Here is a 23615-nt window from a genome sequence, read left to right on the forward strand (position 1 = left end):
AAGGGATTAGAGGACTGTGTGTTGTCGCCAGGCCCGGCTAGCTCCCCCTCCCACTCCAGTCATTCCCAAAGTGTCCTGCTCTCTCCTCTCTCCTCCTTGCTCAGGACTTCACAGAGGCCCCCGGAGGCCTTCAGTGCTTCCTCTCCTTACGCCAGGCCCCCTAGACTCTGCTAGCTCTGAGATTCCTGATCCTCAGTTTGGGCCCTGGCACCCTCAGCCCAAACCGTCTTGCTCTATGTGGCAGGGCCACGAGCTGGGCCCGGGTTCTGTCCTTCCCTGCCAGCCCAACTGGCACCAGCCCCACTTAGCATCTTGCTAACCGGGGGCATGAAGCACAAGCTTATTTTGAGAGGTGGTGCATCTTAGCTTTCTTCTCAAATGTTATGAAAATAAGCCAACACTAATGGGGTTTTTTTTCAGGAAAGAAAAGGAATTTTCTTCTTGTAATCAGTATTTCATTGAAGCAGTTCTTGCAATAATTACTCAAAATAATACTTGATATACAGACACATTCTCAATTTTAAGGACATATTAGCATTTTTATATTTGTGATCTGAACCCTTTCCTTTCAAAAACAAAACCCACACAATACCTAGCCTATAAAATTATTTTTCAAAATTGAAGTAAGTTTAAATCGATTTTGTTGTGCAGTTTTGTGGGAAAATATTTCAGGAAAGCCATGAAAATATTCTTTCCTTTTTTTCCCATAGGGTGTTCTGTTTTGAGACATGGTCTTGCCAAGTTGCTAAGCTGCCTGGGCCGGGCTGATATTTAGGAGCTCCCTCACCAGCCTCCCAGAGTGCTGGGATTACAGGCACCCCGCGCCATGCCGGGTTCCCCTTTCACTTTTTGCTGAGTGGGTGTAGTCTTCATCATTCAGCACACAGCTCAGGAGCCGGACACAAGCTTAGGGCTACCAGCAGCTTGTCGATGTGTTAGCTCTCTTGTGGTGCACGCTGCAGCACACCTGTGTCCTGCGCACAGTGCCCATATTTCTGGGGCTCCAGTGTGTACGATGTGGGGAGCAAACAGCACAGCTGATTTGGGAAGAGGATGTCAAATCCAGTGTGAGCGCTGTGGTTCTGGCCGAGTGTGAGTGAAAGCCTGCCAAGGGGGCAATGAGTGTGGGTGGGCACTAGGTGGCGCCAGAGCATCCTGTCCCCAAGTCCTCGGGGTTGTGAAGGAACCACTAGTTTGCAGGCACCGTCTCTGCGTATTTATGAACAGAAACCAGCAGGAAATTCAGAGGACGTGACAAAATGCACATACATTTCAGGTGGATGTCACCAGCCCCAGCAGCTGTGGGAGTATATAACCCCTTTGTTGAGTATTGTCCTTTGTTTGCTTAAAGAAATACCCTTAATGAGAGGGTCATCGCTGTGTAGACACCTACGTCTGTGTGTGGTCTTTTTGGGCTCCCTTGTGGCCTCCCTGAGCATGGCCCCGCCCATCACAGTCCCCAAGGCCGGGCAGCAGAGCAGTGCTGTCTGAGCAAGTGCTGGGTTTCCAGGGTGCCCTCTTCCACGGTCAGGGCCTGTGATGTGTCTCTGCTCGTGGCACCGCCTAGAAATGGTGATGGCGGTGGTTGCTGGGGGGACTTTTGGCCACATGCCAGATCTGACTGATGACTTCCTGGTCTTGACCTCCTCCTTTGCAGGCCTGCAGTTCAACATCTGTGTGTGCATTCGTGTCCTGGTGGCAGGATACAACACAGAGATGTCCCGTGGCTACTGGAGATCCCCAAGAGACCTTTGGATTTTTTTTTTTGGTGGGGGTAAAATACCTATAGTATGAAATTTATCATTATGCCCATCGAAAGTGGGCAGTTCAGTAGAGCTAAGTATATCCGTATTGTGCATTCTCCAGAACTCTTTTTGTCGGGTAAAACCAAAGTTCTGCTAAGTCCATTTAAATAGCACGTTCCCTTTCAGCCTTTCTCAGGCTCTAGAATCTACCGTACTACTTTCTGTCTCTGGGAATTTGGTTCCTTTAGGTGCCTTGTCAAAAGTGGAATCACACAATACATAGCCTTTTGCAGCCGCCATATCTCTTAGCATAATGATATCTGTGTGGTAGCATGTCTCATCTTGTTCTTCCTTGACTGAATAATATTCCAGTGTATGTGTCGACTGCATTTTGTTTACCCAGTCATCCATCCATGGGACACTACATTTTGACCAAGTGACTGGCTGTTAAAGTCAGTATTAGATGTAAACTGAATATTACCACTGTAGAAAACATCCTAGAGTAAAAAATATTACCTATCATTAATTGTTATTACAGATTTTTTAGAAAGCAGTCTTCAGGTTTTCAGAGTGCTGTTTTGGTCTGGGAATGGAATTATTTAGCTCTGTTACTGCTAGATGGTTTTGGTGGTTATTGTCTGGTTCATTTACAGCATAAGGGAATAAACCTTTGTTTTCTTAGGAGGTCCGTGCAAGGGTGAACATTTTTCCCCCTAACTTTGCTGGTGTGGGTTGATGTTACCTCCATGTCCCTCTTCCCTCTGATCCTACCTAAGCTTACAATTCCGCTTCTCTTCACACTTGACAAGATTTGGTCCACAGGGATGGTTCATTTTCCTTGAACTGATTCTTCATCTTGAAGCTCTGGGTACTTGGGGCAGGAGGTGCTTCCTAAAATGTTTAGAAGCTGGTTTCTGCACGGTGCTCTATCCTCATCATCTGCTGCATCGGAAGTCACACCCCGGAAATAGAATTTCCGCTCATGAAATTGTAAGAGCACAAAGCAGTTCAGCTTTGTGGCACCTTAGGAGGCACCTTGACATGAGTCCAAGCTAGTTATTTTGAGACCAAAGTTTTGCTGCAGATTATGCCCCTCCAGTGACTATCGGCCCTTGCAGGCAGGGCAGGGAAGGAGATGTTGCAGACAGTTTCTGCACTGTGCTGGGAAGCCCCATTGGCAGGTAGTGGCAGGCTGTCTAGTGGGACCCAGCAGCAGCGATGGAGGCCACAGCCAGGTGTAGCAGCCACCAGCCTCGAGTAGTTACGGAGCACTTGTGAAGTGGCCAGGGTGACTTCATTTCATTTTAATTGATTTAAATAACAACATTTGGTTACAGCAGAAGTCTGGGAGCTTAAGTAACTTGCCTCCTTCACTGTGACTTGGGTGTAGCCACACTTAGGATGGATACCTGTGGGTCCAGAGCCAAACCAGGAATTGAAGCTGGGCATAGCAAGGACAAGCTTTCCTTCCACAGTGGAGGCCATTGTGTGTGAAGGGGTGGGGGTGGGGCTGGGGATTGAACACCCAGAGTTGCTTAGTGGTGAAGGCCGGCCAGCCTTCCTTCTTCCCATTGTTACTTAGGCAGGTCACTTGGGCCAGGCCAGGTTCAAGGGCAGCAAATGTGAAGCTGCCGTCGTTGGAATAGGAGAAGTACCAGAGACTTCACAGCCATTCTTAATCTATCATAGATCCTTTGTAAAAGCAAAATTTATGGGAGATATATATATATTGTTTTTGTTTTGTTTTGTTTTGTTTTTTTCTTCCACTGGAGAACTTTATTTTCTGGCCGAGACTCATGTACACTCCAACCAAGCTGGAGGACAAAAGGCCCCAACTGAAATGAGGACTGCATATTTAAAGGGAAAAATCACAGAGAAAGTCCCTCCTTCCCATTCCCCCTGGGTTACAGATTGTTGCAGAAGCTGGTTACAGAACCCAAGATAAGCACAGTTAGTTCCTCCCATTCCCCTGGGTAAAGGTTTGTTGCAGTTCACCTGAAACACAGTTTCTGTTTATTTTACCTTGCAGTTCCATGCATCAGTTAGGGTGGGGTTTTCTCCTGGGAGACAGATTGCAGCTGGAAGTCACATATTTGCAAAGTGAAGGAGAATGTTCTCCACATGGTGCTGGGATTGCTAAATTGCTAAATTGGGTCTCACAAAAAGTATATTCTTTCTGAAGATGGGCAGTAGAGGGATGGTGTGGTATCCAATAGGAGATCCCAGGGACCTGGAAACCTACTTTATTTAGCGTGATTGGACTTAGTAATGACTTCTAAGGTCTTTGGTGACCGTTTGGTGACTAATACACTAATCAGCTTAAAAAGATGGTTTGAAAATATAGCTATTATGGTTGGCATTCATGGGCTCAAGCAAAGATTCAGGGTTCACACATTCAAGGAACAGCAATGAGCAACTTCTAAGGATAGCTCAGCAGCAGTCTGTGACCCATTCCACTTTTATAAACTCAAGTAAGGAAGTAATCAGAAAGTGATTCAGAAATGAATATACACAGATGTTTGTGGCAGCACTACAAAAATATGCCAAAATTAGAAACCACCTAAGAATCCCAGTAACAGACTGGCTCAAGAAATTAAAATGCACACGTACATAAGATACTCTGCAGCCAGTAAAGTGGAATATGAAAGTTTATTTCTTGACATGGAAGATTAATTGGAATATATGACCACTGAAACTGTTAATGCTCAAAGTGGTATGGCAGCTATTATGCAAATTTGTGAAGAAATATAAATAGAGAAATAAAAGTTAGGTTAGATATATCTTAAAAATGTTAATCTATTTTGATTGGTGGAATTATTAGTCATTTAAATTTTCTTCTTCATACTTCTTCATACTTTCTGAATTTCTCTTCAATGAATACAAATGCATATTTTTAAAAAATATCTTAAACTGAGATTCTATGCTTTTTACTTGCTACAAATACTCTTTTTCTCTTTAGAACTTTGCTCTTTCTAAATTGATCACAGTATCTCACAGTGTCTGCTGATTTTCTCCATAAGAACAATGCCTATTATACTGTTTCTCTGTTAAATCTTTTGTTTTTATGTTTTCAGACAGAATCTCAAAATATAGCTCAGGCTGGCCTTGAATTTGAGGTGGTCCTCCTGCTTTGGCCTCCTAAGTCCTGGGATTACAGATGTGTGCTACCACACCCAGCTTCTCTTAAATATTAAATACTATGCTATTCCTTTTTCAATTATAATAAATACAAATTTCTTCCCTTGAAATTTAAAGTTCTCCACTTTATGTTCCAAACCTGATTTTGATTTTGTCATGCCAGTGCCATTGCTGGTCCCAAATACAACCACATCCTTTCTACTTCTGTCTCTTCACTCAAAGTGTTCACATTCCTAGAAATCCCCATATTTCTCTGTCTTTGTGCATTGAAATCAGTCTTTTGTAATCTTTTAGGTCCTTATCAGATGATACTTCTTTCCTAAAGCAATTCCTTTAGATGTGATCTCCACCAACTTTTTCAGTTGCAGTGGTTATCTTCTGTCTTATGTAATAGCTATTTCTGGGTTTATCTTTTCCTTTTGTGGGTCTCTCAAATTCTTTTTATGTCTCCATTACACTTACCATAAAATGTAAGCACCATAGGAGCTCAACAGGTGTTCATGGAGCCAAACTTAATTAAATGGGATTTACATTCAGTGATAAGAAGCAAGTGGCAATATTTTTATATATGCTTGCTCATGAGAGTTTTTCTGGGAGCACATTCATTCTGCCTGCCAAGCATTACTGCCCAACTAGTCCCAGCTACCACATCAGACATCTGGGCGTCGGGGTGCAGACAGCCTTGCTGCGAGCGCCAGGCATTCTCTTTTCTCAGCCTTCGTTTTCTTTCCGTTTGCCTCCATTTCAGTCAGTCCAGGTTATTTCTCTCATTACCTAACTGTAAAGAGAGATGAAAGAAGCAGTGGATAGTATAGCACCAAAAAGCCAGCTGAACATGAACTTCACGTGGCCAGAAGCTTCCTCGGGAGGATTTTGAGAAATTCGATGAGGTGTAGTCTTGATTTTGTAGTTCCTTACTTCTGTGGTGTAGTGAATTGGACTCAGTTGTAGAGTCATCAAAACCTTTGTGTTAGAAAGCTTTGGTTTTATTTTAGAAAGTACCTCTTTATTGCTCCTTAATGTTTTGGCCTGCCGGGGAAATGTCTGATCTTCATCAGGCAGCTAAAGATGCTTGCTCAGTCGGGCTCTTTCTCCATTCTTGGTTGCTCCATAAGTTGCCACGGTGAGCTCATTGCTGCCTGCGAGGGCCGAAGTGGGAGGGAAAGCTGGCTTCCTTCCGGAGCTTTGCAGGGGAAGGCGGCTTGGATGGCTCCATGCCTGGGAGCATCTGGGGGGATTTCCAGCTGGACACACCTTACCACCTGGGTAGGAGTGGCCAGAGCACTAAGGGGCTACACCCAGAACCAAGAGGACAATGGCAGGAGCTCAGGAAGGCTCATAGCAAGTTGGAAAGCCCTGCTCGAATGGACCCAGCCTGTCGGCGTAGGCCGCCATGTTTGTGACGATGGGAACCGTTGGGCAGCCTCACAGCACATGCTGTTGGCACCCCTGCCGGTCTTAGCAGCAGGACAGCAGGGTTTACTTAGGTGACTAGGCAGTAGGTTTATGCCACCTGGGCTCTGTGTCCCAGCCGACTCGGGGCCTCAGTGGCCTTTCTCCAGTCTGATCCTTTCTTCCCAAGCTCACTCAGGGTCCTGTGTAAAGTTGCGCTGATATTCAAAAGATGGGAGAATCTACTTTTGTTCATGCTGTGGGGGGGTATTTAAAGCAAAGTTTATTTATCTTAACATTTGTAATTGATAAACAATGACTGTATATTTATGCAGGCATAAACTCTAAGGAGTAAGTGCTGCTGCACGCTCTGCAGCCTGCGATTCCCACTCAGCAGGAGGGCAGATTGGTCATTAACAAGCACCTAAAGAATGTGAGCGCACAAATACACTGGCCAGCGCCCGGCCGAGGGCCATGCTCTGACTCCCACTGCAGCAGCCAGGACTGACCTCCTGGCCAGTCACACAGGCGTGCAGTGTGCAAAGCCCTTGCCTCAGTCGTCCTCATTCGTTCTTTTCCAGGAGGAGTGACGTGAGCTGGAGACCTCACTCGTGGCACGCCACCAAGCTCTCTGACGGCCACGCTGAGCCCGCGGCCTCTCTGCTCCCTGCCAGCAGTGGCTGCTCTTCCTGGCACGGCAGACACCACGCCAGGTAGGCACTCGCCCTCCTGCCGCCTGCCCTTGGGGTGATTTTGGTGTTTCTAGTCAGACAAGGCCATCGCTGAGGCGTGATTAGGTTTAGAGCACTGAAGTTTTCCCTGGCTAGGCAGGGGTGTGACAGTGGGCAACAGAAGGCAGGCGTGGAAGTGACAAGATGAAGAGTGAGCGGAGTGGGTGGCTCTCCCTGTGTGTTGTTGGAGGAGAGTCTCAGGAGTGGTTTCAGTGGATTCCCTGTGGGATGCCAGGCAGCCGGGGCTTCCCAGCCACCGCCTTTCTTCTTTCAAAGGTTTTACGGCAGACTGGAAGGCAGGAGCTATTCATGGGGTGGCAGGTATATTTCGTGGAGGTTCCTGGGAGATCCCATTGTGCCTTTATCTTCTTCCCAACTCTAGCAAGGTATTAATGACAAACGTCCCCACATATCTCTTATTAGAAGGATCACAGTAGTAGCAGATAGTGTAGTTTTGGGGTGTGTATCCCATGCATATATGTGTAAGTGTGCACATGTGTGTATGTTTGTGTGTTGTGTGTGACTGTAAATGTGTGTGGATGTACATGTATATCCATATGGCTATGTGTGTGTACCTGTGTGTATATTGAAGTGGAAATCTGAGTGTGCATGTGTGTCTGCATATGTGTGTGCATGCACATGTATGTACACATGCATATGTGTGTGTGTTCGAAGCTAATGTACTCATCTTGAAATCCATGTCTGTCTCTTAATAAATACTAGTCTGCTGTAAAACTGCACACTAAAGTGAAAGAAATACCGCTCAAAGGCAGTATTAGTGTTCAGGGCCACAAGAGGGGATGGTACTGTACTTAGCCCAGAGAATTTTTTGGAAAAACTACAGATTCTTTTTTTTTTTGATGAAGTTTATTGGTACATTTTAGGTATACAGTACAGTTACATTCATCATTGGGATCTTGTACCTGTATATGATGCATCTTGGTTCTTATTTCTTCCCCATTTCCCTGCCCTCCCTTCACCCTCTCCACCCTTCCCTATTTACAAAGACTTTGTTTCCATTTTTTTCCTTTTCTCATTGAAAAACTCCAGATTCTTAACTGGGTTGTAAAACTTCAGTAAAAAAATGGGTCTTTTGGACCGGGGATTTAGCTCAGTGGTTCCACCGCCTGCTTCACAAGTGCAAGGTCCTGAGTTCGATCCCCAGTACCAAAAAAAAGATTTTCTCATCCTCCTCCTCCCCAAACCTAGTGTAGCCACTGCTGTTTATCCTCCCTGGCTTGTCCAAGCATGAATTTTCTAGGTTTGTGAAACTTGAAGGAAAGCGTTTAACGTCCTGGATAAATAGTTCAGAGCTATCAGTGGCATACATGGTTACTACATCACACAGCCGTGTCTCAGGTAACCATTTCTCCTGCACCTCAGGCCCCATCCGGGCTGGGAACGTGTGGTTTCTCGTGTTCGTGTCTCGCCCCAGTGACCCTGTGGGGTTTACTCAGCTCCCCGGACACTGCCGCTCGTGATTTTGCTGGGAAAGCCCATTTCTCTTCTCAGTCAGGCACCCAAGCATTTAGAGAGGAGCCAGTCACACTCTAGTATTTGGGTTTGGAAAAGAAATGTTCCCCTTCAGCTTTTTCCTTGTAATTTTAAATTGTTCTTTGTTTTTTTGTCAGTGCCGGAGAGCAAACTCAGAGCCTCCTGCATGCCAGGCCAGTGCTCTGCCACTGAGTTACTGCCCAGGCTGCAGCAGGAAAAGCCTTCTCGTTTGATTACTGCCCACAGCCCCTTCTGCAGCAGGGGTTCTGCAAACTGGTTCTGTACAGGCCTAGAGGGCACATACTTTCAGCTCTGCAGGCCAGCCGGGCTCTGCCGCCGTCCCTCAGACCTGCTGTTGTCCAGCAGCAGCTGTAGGCAGCGTGTGGGCATATGGGCACCACTGTGTTCCAGGAAGCCTTTGTATGTGAATTCAAATTGGCGTCTCGTACCATTTTTGCAGGTTAAACGGAAACACTATTCCTTTGGTTTCTTTTCCCCTGATCATTTAATAAGGTGGAAAAAAGACCCTTAGCTCAAGAATTGTCACTCGCCAGTTTCTGCCATTGATGACTGCTGGTCCATGGAAGAGTTCGTGCAGGCATGGCCTGCTCCTGCGGCTGGCATCGGGTGCGCGTGTCGGGGAGAAGTCTGGCCCGCTCCGCCCGCCCCCCCATCTCGTCCTTCTTCCCTTTCTGTCGCTCCTTCCCTCCCTCCCTCTCTCTCTCCACCCCCTCAGTCTGCCCCTCTCCCTCTCCTCTCCCTCCCCACAATTCCGAAGCTGCAAGGTAAAATCCCAGATCCTAGGATCTCATCCTGGGAGGCGACTGCTCAGCATCCTGACCCTCTCTGAAGGGCCGGCTGGGTTCACACAGCTATTGTCCACTGATCTTGCCATTTGCAAACTTTTCTTGTTGCTCTTTTGTGCAGTTCTTCCTCCCAAGACCTGTCTGGCTCGTGGGAGCCGACAAACCTACAGCGCACTTCGGACCACTTCAGCTCCCTGGGCAGCGTTGACAGCCTGGACCACCCCTCCCAGCCCTACCCCTCTGGACACCTCTCGGCAGCCAAGTCCAGCAGCAGCATCGACCACCTGGGTGGCCCCAACCAGCGAGACTCGGCGTATGGCTCGTTTTCCACCAGCTCAAGCACCCCAGACCACACCCTGCTGCCCAAGGCCGAGGCGTCCTCCGCGGAGAACATCCTCTACAAAGTGGGGCTCTGGGCGGCTTCGCCTCAGAGCCTGGAAGAGAGGCCCTCTGCCTTCCCACCCAGTGCCCCCGGGGACAACAGGAAAAGCCCCAGGCCGGAGGACAGGACTGAGCCCAAACCGGCCACCTCCGGCCGGTCCAGTTTTGGGCCCGTCTGGCATATCCCTGACAAGAAAAAAGCCCCTCCGTCTCCACCCCCTCCTGCACCTCCCCTGCGCAGTGACAGCTTTGCTGCCACCCAGAGCCATGAGAAGACGCAGGGCCCTCCATTCTTAGAGGCGGCCACAACGCAGCACTTGCCAGCCCCAGTCCGGGCGCAGCCTCGAGGCGAGTGGAGGCCGGACCTGGCCAGTTGGCAGTGGAGGCCAGGGGGCCCGAGCAGCGGGAAGGAAGCAGGAGGCCACCCTGACTGCGGCTGGCCGGGTGGCGATGAGAGGGCGGGCGGCCCCCTGGGCAGGCCCCAGGCCTCCCTGCCCAGCACTGATGTGCGCCTCGCACGGCCTCCCCACGGGGCCCAGCACCCGTGCCAGGGCAGCGACGAGGGCCCCCGGAAGCCCGTGCCACTGAGGGAGCGGCCGCACGTGGCCCCCTCCGCAGAGTGGCAGGAGCTGCCTGTGCCACGCTGCCAGGATGGTGACCCCCCACAGGCCAGGTGGCCCAAGGCTGCCAGCCAGGGCTATTATTCCTGCGTGGCCACCAGGCAGCCCCCGTTCCTTGGGGAGTGTTGGCACTGGGGCGCAGTCCCCAGGGCTTTTGACTGCCCTCCCTCGCACCAGGCGGTGGGCCCGAGCCTGCGGTGCCCCCTTGCCCGCCATGAGGAGCCAGGTCCCCTGCCCAATGCAGCTGCGGAGGGCGGCTTCTCCTCGGGATTTCACGAGCTGCGCAGGGCCAGCCACGTCGAGCAAGGCACTCAGGGGACCCTGGCTGGTGGCTGCAGATGGACAGATGTGGAGGGCGGCAGAATCTCCCGCCAGCGGACGCCCATGTTGCACTCGCTGACCCAGGAGGGCCAGGTGGGCGGTGTGGAGAAGCTGCCGCCATTTGATGCGCAGGTGGGTCGACCCGCACGGCGAAGCGACCGGTTCGCTACCACGCTGAGGAATGAGATCCAGATCCGCAGGGCCAAGGTGCAGAAGAGCAAGAGCACGGTGACGCTGGCCACAGCCAGCGAAGGCGAGGGTGAGGCCAGCAGCTGGCGGCCCCAGGCTGGTGCCGCCTCAGAGGGCTCCTTCTCCAGTACCTACAAAGTCCACCTGAAGGAGGCCCAGGGGCGAGTCCTGAGGGCCACTTCCTTCAAGCGCCGTGACTTGGACCCCACCCCGGCAGACCAGTATCCTGGGCCACCAGAACACAGGAGCGGGGAGCACAGCACCGCCTCGTCAGGCCCCGGGGAGCCAGACTCCGTGCCTCGCTTCTGGGAGGCGGGCCCGGCCCAGCCGGCCTCATCAGGAGGCGGCCCGCCCCAGGTGCCGCGGGTCGGAGGCCGGAAGAGGTTCACAGCGGAGCAGAAACTGAAGTCGTACTCTGAGCCGGAGAAAATGAACGAGGTGGGGCTCTCGGGGGACTGCGGTCCGCACCAGCACCCCAGGGGCCCCGAGGACACCATGGGCACGTTTGCTGACAGGTGGAAGTTTTTTGAAGAAACGAGCAAACCTGCTCTCCAGAGGCTGGGCCAGAGACAAGCTGTGTGTGGGCCCCTGAGAGAGAAGTCGGAGTGGCCGAGGACGGCGGGCCACGCGTGCGAAGGCACGGAGTCGTGCTTCCAGAAGAGGACTCGCGCAACCTCCTTCGGAGAAATCCTCACGGGTTACAGGAAAGCGGAAAACCCGGGCAAGTTGGACCCACCACAGAGACTTGGCACCTTTGCCGAGTACCAAGCCTCTTGGAAGGAACAGAGGAAGCCCTTGGAAAAAGCCAGGAGCTCTGGGCGGTGTCGCTCGGCCGATGACATTCTGGATGCAGGTCTGGACCAACACCAGAGGCCGCGGTGTGTTCACGAACGGTCCCGGTCGTCACCATCCAGGGAGCACTACACGCAGGTAAGCATCGAACCATGAGCCAGGGCGTGGGCTGCCCTGAGCCAGGTGCACACACACACAATAGGGTGGCCCCGATGGTGCTGCAGGAGCCCAGCTCTCTGTGTGCCTACATCAGCAGCACGTGGGGTCTTTGCGGGTCAGGTGCTCGGGCGGAATCTGCTTACGTGCCGATTTTAAGTGTCAGGTTCCTGCAGACCCACACCTTCCCTTCTCAGCCTCCCTGTCTTAATCTCTTACTCCATTTACTCTTTTTCCCTGTTACTGGCTTGCTCTTACCTTCACGCCAAGCAAAGGACGTGGGGACTAACTCATCTGAAGTAAAAGTGGGTGCTTCGAGGCTTAATGTACTGTAACCACTTTTTTGGAGGTTCTGAGGACTGAACACAGGACGTGCCTTGTGCTTGTTTTGTCTTGAGACAGGGTCCCACTGAATTTCCCAGGCTGGCCCCAGACGTGTGGTCCTCCTCCCTCAGCCTCCCGAGTAGCTGGGATTGCAGGCACATCAACCACACCCTCACCTGCTCTCTGGAATACAGAACCAGGCAGGTGTTCTCCTACTGAGCTACACCCCAGCCTAGCCACTTTTCAAGTATTGATGCCAGCTAATGTCTATAGTATTTGTTACTCTTTTTGAATTTGCAGGTATTTTCCAGGATTGTGTTGGACAAAGTATCTTTTAAGATAAACTATTGCACTATTTTAGGGTGATAGTTTTGATGGTGTCAGTTAAAGCTTTCTAAAAAATACATATTCTTTTTTATCCTGGTACTGGGAATCGAACTCAGGACCTTGCGCTTGCCAGGCAGGCACAGTGCTGCTGAGCTACAAACCAGCCTGAAAGAACATATTCTTATAGTACTTCAGAGTCTGTGGTTTTTCTCTCTCTCACATCCCCTCTTCCCTTTTCTCCTCCTTCCCTTTCCCCGTCCTTCTCACCACCTTTTCTGTGTCTTTCATCTGCATTTGTATATTTCTATGAAAAAAACCCTGCTTGGGCCAGGGATTTAGCTCAGTGGTTTTGCTGCCTGCTCTGCAGGTGCAAGGACCTGAGTTCAATCTCCGGTACCAAAAAAAAACAAAAACAAAACAAAACCCTGCTGCAGTCACAGATTCAGTTTCTAATAAAAGAACCAGTAGATGCCCTTTTTGGTGGTGGTAGTGGTGGTGGTTTTTTGGGGACAGGGCCTTGCTTATGTCCTCCAGGCAAGACTTGAACTTGCTACATACCACAAGTAGGGCTGGAACTTGTGATTCTCCTGCCTCAGCCCCCTGTGTGTTGGGATTACAGGCATGTGCCACCCTGTCTGGCTGGTAGTATGTCTGCCAGGTGCAAGGAAAGAGCTGTCTGTTTGCCCAGTGGCATCTCGTGCTGCAAACCCACACAGACCCTGTACAAGCTTGTCTCTGCCATTGCTGTGCCCCACCTGTGGCCTGTTCCACGGGACCCGTGAGGATTCCGCGCTCGCTCGCCTTGGAGTGCAGAATCCAAGCCTCCAACAAGGCCTGGAGCAGGAGGTCTCCTTCAGTGGCTTGTGACCCGCTGTCCTTGCTCTGATTTCTTCTGGTTGGTTGTGTCACATGGCCTTGCAGCTGGATGTAAGAGCTGATTCCTGCCTGGACTGGAAGTGTCTGCGGGGTCCTAGGTCATGTGTCTCCAGGAGAGGCATTGTGGAGCCAAACAGCTGGGTCTCCGTCCACCACACCAGGACACGTCACTGGCATCAAGGCACGGGTGCACAGGCGAACCCACAGATTGAGGGCTTTCATAATAACAGATGTCTCAGGGAGGTGGCCTGAGGGCTTAGTGTCTCATGCTGCTGTCCTTTGTAGGAGACATCCGTTGAACCTCAGAGGCAAGTGGGGGACCCTGGTGGGGACAGAGAAGCACCTCTCCCTGCAGCCCGTGTCCAAGAGGCATGTTCTACTCCGAGGTAGGTGGCTGTTGGATCTGGGGTCGCTGCTAAGGTGTCTTGGGGGTGGGCTTCTCCATGGACGGTGAATGCTGACTTACCACAGCCAGATGTCTCGGTTTTGCCAAGCCCCAGGTGGCTGCTAACCGGCCGTGATTGCAGGCATTGGCGTCCCCTGGACTTCAGAGCAGAGACCTGTGCCTGGCAGCCCTGTCCAGAGAATCGTCACCATGGCAGTTTCAGTTCTTAAAGTGCCCGCTGTGTTTTCTGTGCAGTGAGACGCTTTCTGGGGACAGGACCGAGAGTCCAGTCTAACATGCTTGAGTTTGTCCCAAAGGGAGGGATGCTGGAGTACCTCACCCACAGCCACCCTGCTGGGTCCCAGTCTCAGATCTGGAGTTGCTGCTCAGGACTGTCGCTCCTGGGGGGAAGGGCCAACCTGCCTAATTGGGACTTATTTAGTAAGCTCATTTTAGACTTTAAAGCAGAAGCAAAGTCAGTTGACTCCCCAGAGAGAGGCGAGAAGTGTGGTGGCGGCTGGGTATCACAGTGGGCCTGCCGTAATTCCGAAATGTCGCACGTGTCACGGGAGCTGTGAGGGTGGGGGGTAGGTGAAATTCGGGGTGTTCCCTGGCCATTCCCACCCGGCAGGAGAAGCATGCATCTCTGCACAGTGTGTGGTGTGACCTTGCTTTCCACGTGTGGGGGACGGACAGACGGAAGGAAGGAAGGGTGCAAACCAGAGTCCTAGGTGAGGCCTTCTCCGCTGCTGCCTCGAGAACCTGGTGCGGTTGGTGGGGTGTCCAAGTCCAGTGCTGACTGCGGAGCCCAAGGGTCCACTACAGAAATAACCAGGCTGGGTGTTTACTTTCAAGAGCCTTCTGGAATGGGGTTTTCTTTCATTTGGCTTGAAACTGAAAGCTGCCAGCCCCACCGGAAAGTAGAGATATTTATGTGACACTGAGGTGACAGGTTCGGTGCCCTGTGTGCCTGTGTAGAAAGCCCTGCAGCTGCTCAACAGGCTGTGTGGATCAACAACAAGCCCATGGGGAGGAAAGGCAAGGCTGGTGAATAATCCCCCAGTGGAACTTTGCAGTTCCAGCTCTGTCCCTGTGGGCTCCCAGTAAGTCATGTGCCAAGTGCCAGCAGTGTGGTCTGTTTGCCAAGCCAGCATCCAGGCACTGCTGCAGTTGTGGGGCCAGTTGTGCAGTGTGCATGGTAGCCCGGGCCATGAGGTGGGCTGTGCACACCACCCGGTGCCATCTGTGTGTAAATGTGCAGAGGGCACATGTCGGGGCTGGTGGTTAGCTCCTCTACCTAGCACATAGAATGTCACCATGAAAAGTAGAATGAATATGGGCATGCCTCTGTGTGTGTGTGTGTGTGTGTGTGTGTGCGTAAAAGGCACTGTCTAGACTGAAAGGGTCCAGAGGACAAGAAGAGGAACCATATACTTTATTTATCTGGCTGTGTCCCGCAGCAGGCTGTGCATCACCTGTGAAGAAATTAGTTCCAGAAGCTTTCTGCATTTGAGGTACAAACCCGGCAATTTTCCGAATTGTGTATATTTTCAAGAGTGGCAAGTCCCAATGAAATTCTATAATACAACTGTTAAAAAGTCCTTTCAGCTTATCCCAAGGACTGTTTCATTTTCTGAAGGATCAGCAAGAAAGAATATGCTTCAACAACCAAGTGTGAGACGTAATAGAAATTAAAATGTGGGCAAAAGATTGTTCTTCGTTTGCCAAAAGGTCTTTAATGCCAAGAATGAAAAGCGCTCTGTGTTGTGCACAAGTTTAAAGTAAACATGTCTGTATAGTGAATAGATTACTGATCTAGTGACTGATGTATTATAATAAAAAGTGCTTTTTGCTGCATTCCATTGGAATAACAGGAGAATGTTGAGATCAGAATTACTTTGTTTGCTGACTTTCATCCAAGTCAGATGAGGTAACATTTTCTTAGAGTTCAGTCAAGTTCGGGAAAGAATGATGCAGATACTTACATTTGAAGGGATGGCACAGAATTAATAACTGTTTTAAAAAGTTAGGCTGGGTGTAGAAGACAGGCAGGAGGATCACAGGATTGGAGACCAGCCTGTCACAGGGAGGGAGGCCTGTCTCAAAATAAAAGAGGCTAGGGTCCAGCTCAGTGGCAGCGTGCTTGCCCAGTGTGAGTGAGCCCCTCCAGCTTGATCTCTAATGCTGAAGAAAAAAGTTACATGGTCCACCCAGCGAAGGAAGGAGAAGAATGTGTTGTGTGGCCTGTGGTCATGTTACAGGGAAACCAGAGGTAGCTGGGCTACAATAAGGCTGAATCTGAGGAAGCATACCCCATGGCATCTGCTCATCCAGAGTGTGTCCCACCCTGAACCCTCCGCCTTCCCTGTTCCCGTCTAACTCGTTCAAAGGCCTTTCCCCAGTAGTGCCGACAGCTTTCCAAGATTCTGCACCTTCCTCTCAAGCTCTTGCAGATGCATTCCCCTGCTGGTGTGGGGGTCCGGGCGTCGTGGTGCACACCGGCAGCACGGGAGGCTGGAGGTCTGTGTTCAAGGTGGAGGCCGGCCTGTTTGTGCGTCCTGACACCTCTCTCCTTGGCCTCTGCATGCTGACTTCTCCCTGCATCCCCATGTGCTTGCCAGTCCCTCCAGATATGTGTGGGTCCTGACTTTTCTATGACGGACACCAGGCAGTTTGTATTAGTGATCTCATTCTACCCTCTTCACAAGAGGCTGTGCTGGGAATAGCAGCACACCCAGCACGCTGCGTCAGCACGAGGAGGACAGCAACTCTTACGCTCACATCATGGATGCATTTGCCACTGTCTTTTTCTCTTGGAGCTCCTGGGAGACCTGGATTTTACTTCTGCGTTTTTCAGTAGTTTGTATCTAGCGTAGTTCCTGCACAGAGGAACTAAGTGTTAAATAAATGGTCGGTTAGATGGATGTACAGCCCATGAATAGGTGGGTGAATGAACATGTGGATGACCAGTCCTCAGGTGGGTGGACAGAGGCATATGTGGGTGGACAAATGAATGGTTGAGTTTCTGGATGGATGGATGGATGGATGGATGGATGGATGGATGGATGGATGGATGGATGGGCAGTTGGATGGAAGGATGAATTGGTAGATAGATGTTTGGATAGATGGATTGGTCAGGGAATTCAACCTTTTTTGAGTCAGTCTTTTTCTTTTTGTACTAACAGACTGCATTTAGGGCCTCACGAAATCCTTAGTACTTAGCCCACATTCAGTGCCAAGTAAGCACTCTACCACTGAGCTAGATCCCCAGCCCTTTTTATTTTATTTTGAGACAAAGGCTTTCTCAGTTGTCCAAGGTAGCCTGGAACTTAAAATCCTCCTGCTTCAGCCTCCTGAGTCCCTGGAGTTACAGACATGTGCTACCATCCAGTCCTTGATGATGGTGAATAACGATTCCATGGTGTGGTACATTCTGTGTGTATGAAGATATTTACTTATGCTTTTAGCATATGAGCCAATAAGTGGAATGGGCCTGACTTTATCTTTCTGCGCTTGATTTAGAATCAAGAAGACAAACACCTCAGAGAAATCTGGTAGCATGGAGTTGTTTTCCAGTATCATACATTAAACCTTGTAGCAAAACTGAGATGCAATTTGATTATTGTACCTCAAATCAGAGCACCCTCGAAGGTTCTGGGAAGCTCTGGAAGCTGGAGCCGAGAGGAGCCCTCAGCTGGCCCACGGCCGGGGTGTGTGTGATGATGGGCTTCATTCTTCTCTGCCTCCTCCCAGCCCATTCTGCCTCATTTGTAGGAGCTGCTGTCAAGGACCAAGGGGCTGGCACTGGCCTTGGGCTTCCATTTTGTCAGGACGGATGGGCAGGGAAGGGAGAGGGAGAATGAGAATATATCCTAGATCCCAGTGTGGTACAGCCACAAGACTGCATACAGAGGAGATAGTGGTCTTGAGGAGAAGTTGCTTTATTTAATATGAAAAAGATGAGCCAAAGCAAGCTGAGAATTGTCCTCTTGATGTTTTCCCTGAGAGGTGACTTGGTGCATAGAGGTTAAAAGGAAGATGGGTTTTTTCATTTACCAAACTGGCTTCTGCCAAGTAGATTTCAAAAATAAGTAACAGATTTATCATGCAGTTGTGTACTGTGTTGGTTGCTTCTGGGCAGACATTTCCTCCTGTGGCCTTCAATTAGCTCAGGAGCAATTGAGGCTTTCCACTCTGAACTGCTCTGCTGGGTAATTATGCAGCCCACACTGCGCTGTGGGCCGTGAGGGCACAGGCAGAGCTCGGGCTTGGCCTTTCCTGGGACAGAGCCAGCGGTCCCCCGCACCCCATACCCTGCACCTAAGGCAGAGGACCAAGCTTTTCTGTTCAAGGGACTCTTGCAGACTCAGCACTGCCGCCCCAGAGACGCTGTAGTGGCTTCGGGGCAAAGGCAGCAGCACGAGACTAGCAGGTTTGTTTTCATGTCTTAATTTGCCACTGCAGCACATCCCTCCCTTCTGTTTCCACCCAGTTGGACCTCAGAGCCCCAGAGCCAGGACAGGCAGCTGCAGGTTTGTTGACTTGTTGGTTTTGGTCATGAGATGGCATTGTTCAGAAGGAAGAAGAAGGCCACAGTGCAAGGCAGCAGGGTTTGGGGCTGGGGAGGACAAAGCAGGACCTGGGAGCTGGACACCCAGTGCACTGCACACACCCGCAGAAAGGTAGGGTGAGACTTGGGAGCTGCGTGGAATGAATGCCCTGGCTGAGGGAAGAAGGGAGGAAGTGTGGGTGCCCATTGGATTCCCATGGCTGAGTGCAAGGTGGGGCAGGGACGCATAAGCTTCCTGGACGCAATATCCCAGCGCAGCCTCTGCCTTCTGATTGGGGTCCCCCAGTGGGAGCCATCACTGCATGGTCTGCTGCATCCCTCCTGTGACTTTCGGGCCGTGGCCTGGTGCTTTCTTTCCCAGGAGAGCCTGCAGCCCTGGGGAAAGCTCACCTTTAGCCAGGTAAGATGCCTGGAGCCATGATGCCCTCTGCTGGGACAGAGAAGTGGCAGTGGCTCCTGGTAGGAACTGACTGATCTTTCTGTCTGGTCCCTTTTCTTCTCCACTGACTTCTTTAGAGCCTTTGCACTGAGCTACATCCCCAGCCTTTTGTTTCCTTTTGAGATAGAGTCTTGATAAATGTCCCAGGCTGGGCTTTAATTTGTAGTCCTCCTGCCTCGGCCGGCCTCCCAGAGGGTTGGGATTATAGGTGTGTGCCACCACGACCCTAGCAGACTGCAATTTTCAAAGCTGTCACTCCTGTCAGTTGACCATGGTTGACTTGGCCCATCACGTTGTTCTTCATTGTGTTTTGCCTCTCTCCAGAAATTCACCTGAGAACACAGGTACCCGGCGTCTTCTGTGGATTCTTTCAGCCTTTTTGGTAGGTCTAAGGGCAGGCCGCAAATGCAGGCGGCTGCTTTGTATTGGGAGAGGAAGGTGAATTGCAGCAAGCTCCCTTTGCTACTTTCTGTGCACGTCAGCGCTTGTGCATCAGGACTGTGGAACCATCACGTGTGGAGACAGTGGTTGGGGACCTGGAGGCCACCCAGGTTAAGCTCTCACCCAGGACAGCTGGAAGGACCTGGTGTCCTGCCTTCTCTTGAAACTAGCAGGCCTTGTAGGTGTGTGTAGGCCACGTTGATTCCTACTTACCTGTGAGGGTATTCTACACAGCTTGCTTCTCTCCCCTCCCTCTCCCCTCCCCGGAAGTGAGGTGGTAAATTTATTTAAATTCCAAGGCCCACATAACATACAGCTTACCACTCTAAACCGTACAAGTTTGGAGCATTTACATTTACAGGGTTGTACAACAACCACTGTTCAGCTCCTGAACATTTTCATTGCCCCTAAACCTGTTCCCATTTCACAATCAGCCACTCCTGAAATATGTTTATTTTTATGCTTATCTTGATAGAATCCCACAGACTGTCTTAAGCAGTTGTGGACTCTTGCAGTTAATGTAAGACATCTATTTAATCCATTTTTTATAAGAGTCCACACGTCTGAAATTACAAGGGAATGAATTTTGTGAGTCACTTTATTCTCAAAATAAGTAGACTGGGAGGCTGAGGCAGGAGGGTCCAAAGTTTGAGCCCAGCCAAAGCAGCTTACCAAGACTGTAGGGGACAGGGGAAGGGGACGTTACCAGAACCTCTGCAGTTAGTCCTGGTCTCCTGCGAGCCACGGCAGCACACAGCGAATTACAGGAAAGGTAGAAAAATGAGACCGAGAAGAAGCTGAGCTTTGGGTCTGATCAGTGCTGCTCTGGGCAGCAAAGACAAAAGCCCCCAGTTTACCACACCTTTTATTCAGTACATCGGGAGAAACAAATGTAACAGATGACTTGCAGAGAGTTCAATAGTTCACATTGGGATAAACAAGGTGTAACGGAAGGCTTGCAGAGAGTTCAGTACATCTCCGGCAAACAAGGTGTTCATCAGTCCAAGAACAATGAGGAACTGAGCAGATGTTTGTTCTCCCAGGATGTTTCTTGTCCTGGAGACTCACAGCATCACTGGATCACTGAAGTCTCAGTTGTGACCGGAGGCCAAACTGGAGTTATTCTGTAGCTGGGCTGTAGGCAAGAGAACTAGGCTAACCAAATGATTTTTCCCTAGAATTATGTAGCATTGCTCCCAACACAAGACCATTTTAAAAACAAAAACAATTTTTTTGAAAGCTGATGAAAAAAAATTTAAATACAGATATGCCATATTTCCTCAAAAATAAGAGGGTCTAGTATTAATTTTTGCTCCAAAAGACACAGCAGGGCTTATTTCCAGAGGATGTTTTATTTTTTATGTACAATAATCCTACAATCATATCATCTTCTTGACTTCAAACCCTGGCCTGAATTTCTTAATCTCCTGGATATCTGTTTGCATCTGTTTTATGGATTCCATTTGTTTCCTATGTTGGGATTCCATCGTGTTCCTGAGCTCCTGTTTTTTCATCTATGTCCTCTCTAGAGTTATTAATCATGTCTTTCAGTCTGGGCACAATCTCTGTTGTTATCTAAGAAATTATTTCTGCTTTCATTTTTCCCAGATCCCCTTTTGTTGCCAGTTCAGGGAGTCCAGGTGGTTGAGTATCAGAGTGTTCCATCTCGTTGCCCCTTTGGGTTGCCTTAGGTGGTCTGGAAGTTTGGTTTTGAGAATTGTTTACACGTCTTCTCATTTCAACAGATACAGCCGCTGCACCTTTGCTGAGGCGACTCTTTTGCCCCCACAGTGGGCTTCAATTCTCAGCAAGCCTCAGAGAGGGCTTCTCTCAGCTGCTCACCACTGCACCAATTCCTGGGTTCAGAACGGTGGCCTTCTGGATCCCTGCATTGTTGTCTAGGCGGGGTTCGGGCTGGGGCCTGTGCTCCCAACCCACTGGTGTCCACGAGGGCTTCTGGCTGGAGTCTCTGCCCTCAATTTCTGGCAACTCCGTTTTCTACAGAAGCATTGGCCCCAGTCTCTCCTGTCCAGCAACAGAGAGCTCTCCTTCACTGAGCACTTTTTGTCCATGTAGCCTGCTCATAGTGCACTGGCAATATAGCTGTCAATGATTTTACCCCATGAATTCTTCACCCAAGTCATGACCTCTTCCAGGCTGTGCATCACTAAGTTTCCATTAAATCAAATGTTAATTGAAGACTTACAAGACAGGAGCCACAACAAAAATGATACCAGTAGAGAAGGATGGTCCACACAAAAGCAACAAAAAGTTGCAAGCACCAAAACTCAGGAAATGTTTATTTCACATGAGTGCATTAAGTATGTCCATTACAACACACTAAGTATTGAATTATGAAGACTCACATCAGACACAACCCCATCCATTCATTATCAAGTACACCACGTGCTGTGCCTGTACTCCAGCTGGTCATTTGGCAGTAAGTCTCGAATCATCTGTTTACATAGATGCTTTCTTCTCGTCTAAAGGCACCCACTTGGGTATTTACAACTACTTAATTATAACTATATTATCATTTAGGTGTGGCTGTCAATATTATTTATTTATGGTATGTTCCAGTGGACCTACTAAATGCGTCCATCTGGCTGATGATCCTAACTGGGGCTTATTTTCAGGTAGGGCTTGTAGCACAAGCATCCTGAAAATTCATGCTAAGCCTTATTTCCCGGTTAGGTTAGGTTTTGAGGGGAAATACAGTAGCTTGGTGTGAAGGAAGGCCATGGGTTTAATCTTCAGGACTGCAGAGAAAACAAAAGCATACTAAATAGGGTGAGGAATTTAGCTCAGCAGCTCAGCATGTCTGGCAAGCGCAAAGCCCTGAGTTTGATTTCCAGTACCAAAAAATAAAAGTGGGGATAAAAAAAAGACCCTTTAAAGAAAAAAACCACGCTAAATAGAAAACACATTCAACTATTTCCAAACCTAGGGGATCCCTGAAGAAGGGTGCTAGAGCCACAGCGAGTCTGTGCCACCTAGGGAGGCCTCATTGAGCAGCCTGCTTCACGCCCACTCATCCCACCAAAGTCTGCCCCACCTGACACTGCGGCCGTGCAGGGGATGGGGAGGCAGGGGAAGAGGAGTGGCGATTGCATGGTCACCCGGACTGAGAGGTAGGTGTGCTTCCGCTTTTTTCACACACCACATTTGGAGTGTGTTCTCGGGGACAGGCGTGTCCTCTTGGCTGAGTCTTGCGACTCACGGGATGTCCTAGAGCAGAGGTGGGAACCTATGGTACATGTGCCGCAGCAGCCCGTTTGTATCATCGAAAGCTCTAAACGGTTTGCCGTCTCTGTCCAGAAGGTGCGCTTGGCCTTGACCCTGGCAGGCATGGCAGTCTCCCTGTCTGTGGTCTTAGCGTGATTGTCCCTGATCAGGAATAAGGGATAAGCGCAGGGCCCCACAGAAACTGTGCTGTCCTTCTGCTCCGGGGATGCCCAGGGTGCTGTGTCAGCAGAGCTCCATGTCCCATGAGTTGAAAGAAAAGCTGTGGATGGAATGAGTCTTTTTGTGGCTTCCAGGAAACCAAGGTGGCTGGAGCCACAAGCATCACAGTATACGCTGGGCAGGGCCCTGTCATCCTTCATATTAAGCTAACACTGGCTTTGTACTTCCACTTGCACTGAACTTGCAAATTTGTCTTGTGCTTTATAGCTGAAGAGCTATAAAAATAAGGAAAATAAAACAAATTTTATGTTTAGACATTTAACAATATAACAAAAAATAATCCAAGCCACGTAGTGTATGATTCCATTTCTGTAAACTGTCCCAAATAGGCAAATCCACAGAAAGTAGGTTTGTGCTTAGAGGGAGAATGTGGAGACTGTTCATGGGGCTGGGGTTTCTTTTGGCATGATGACAACGTTTTGGAATTAGTGGTGCTGGTTGTGCAACTTGGTGAACATGTTGAAAACCAGTGCCGTCTTCCAAGGGTGAATTTTGTGGCATGTAAAATTTTATCTCAGTTTTTTAGAAATCTCAACATTGGAGTTCCACGAGAAAAGTCCTTTTTCATTTAAGATGTGCATGAAGAGCCCGTAGCTCAGAGGCTGGCAAACTTGGAACAGGATCAGGTGGTGAGTGCTTGGGCCCTGGTGTGGCTTCTCTGCTGTCATTGTGCATGGAACCAGCTGCTTCCTGACTAGACCACCCCTCCCATCGGCCCAGGAAGAGGCTCCTGACTGGGTTTCAGTGCTGAGGGTTCCCTGCGCTGGGCACAGTAGCCACACTGCCCACCACACCCAGCAGCCACGAGGCCTTCCTCTTGCCCTTTGTGGCTTTGCTCCCCACCACTCCCTAAGGCAGGAACCAAGACGAGCAAATCCTTGGCTCTGCATGAGTCCAAGATTGCAAGACTCACATGCCATCTTCCGTCAAGCGCTCCTGCGTGTCCTTGGCCAGCTCCGCCCTCCCCCGCTCCCACGCCTACTAGTTCTGTGCCCTTCAACCTCTCCCTGGACCCCACTTAGG

General features: G+C 49.8%; 1 protein-coding gene across 3 annotated transcripts in view; it reads left to right on the forward strand.

Moving 5' to 3' along the window:
* The window catches only part of Shroom2 (shroom family member 2), a 141072-nt gene that overhangs the window by 85309 nt on the left and 32148 nt on the right, over window positions 1-23615 (forward strand). For all 3 annotated transcript variants that reach the window (XM_021246350.2, XM_087209906.1, XM_087209905.1), the window contains exons 3-5: window positions 6857-6988; window positions 9428-11747; window positions 13578-13678. In XM_021246350.2, coding sequence (XP_021102009.2) covers window positions 6857-6988; window positions 9428-11747; window positions 13578-13678 — 2553 coding nt within the window. The remainder of the gene's footprint in view (window positions 1-6856; window positions 6989-9427; window positions 11748-13577; window positions 13679-23615) is intronic.

Source organism: Heterocephalus glaber, unplaced genomic scaffold (genome assembly GCF_053883595.1).
Source record: "Heterocephalus glaber isolate CG9 unplaced genomic scaffold, H.glaber_assembly_v1.0 deba00001072, whole genome shotgun sequence".
Classification (NCBI taxonomy): domain Eukaryota; kingdom Metazoa; phylum Chordata; class Mammalia; order Rodentia; family Bathyergidae; genus Heterocephalus; species Heterocephalus glaber.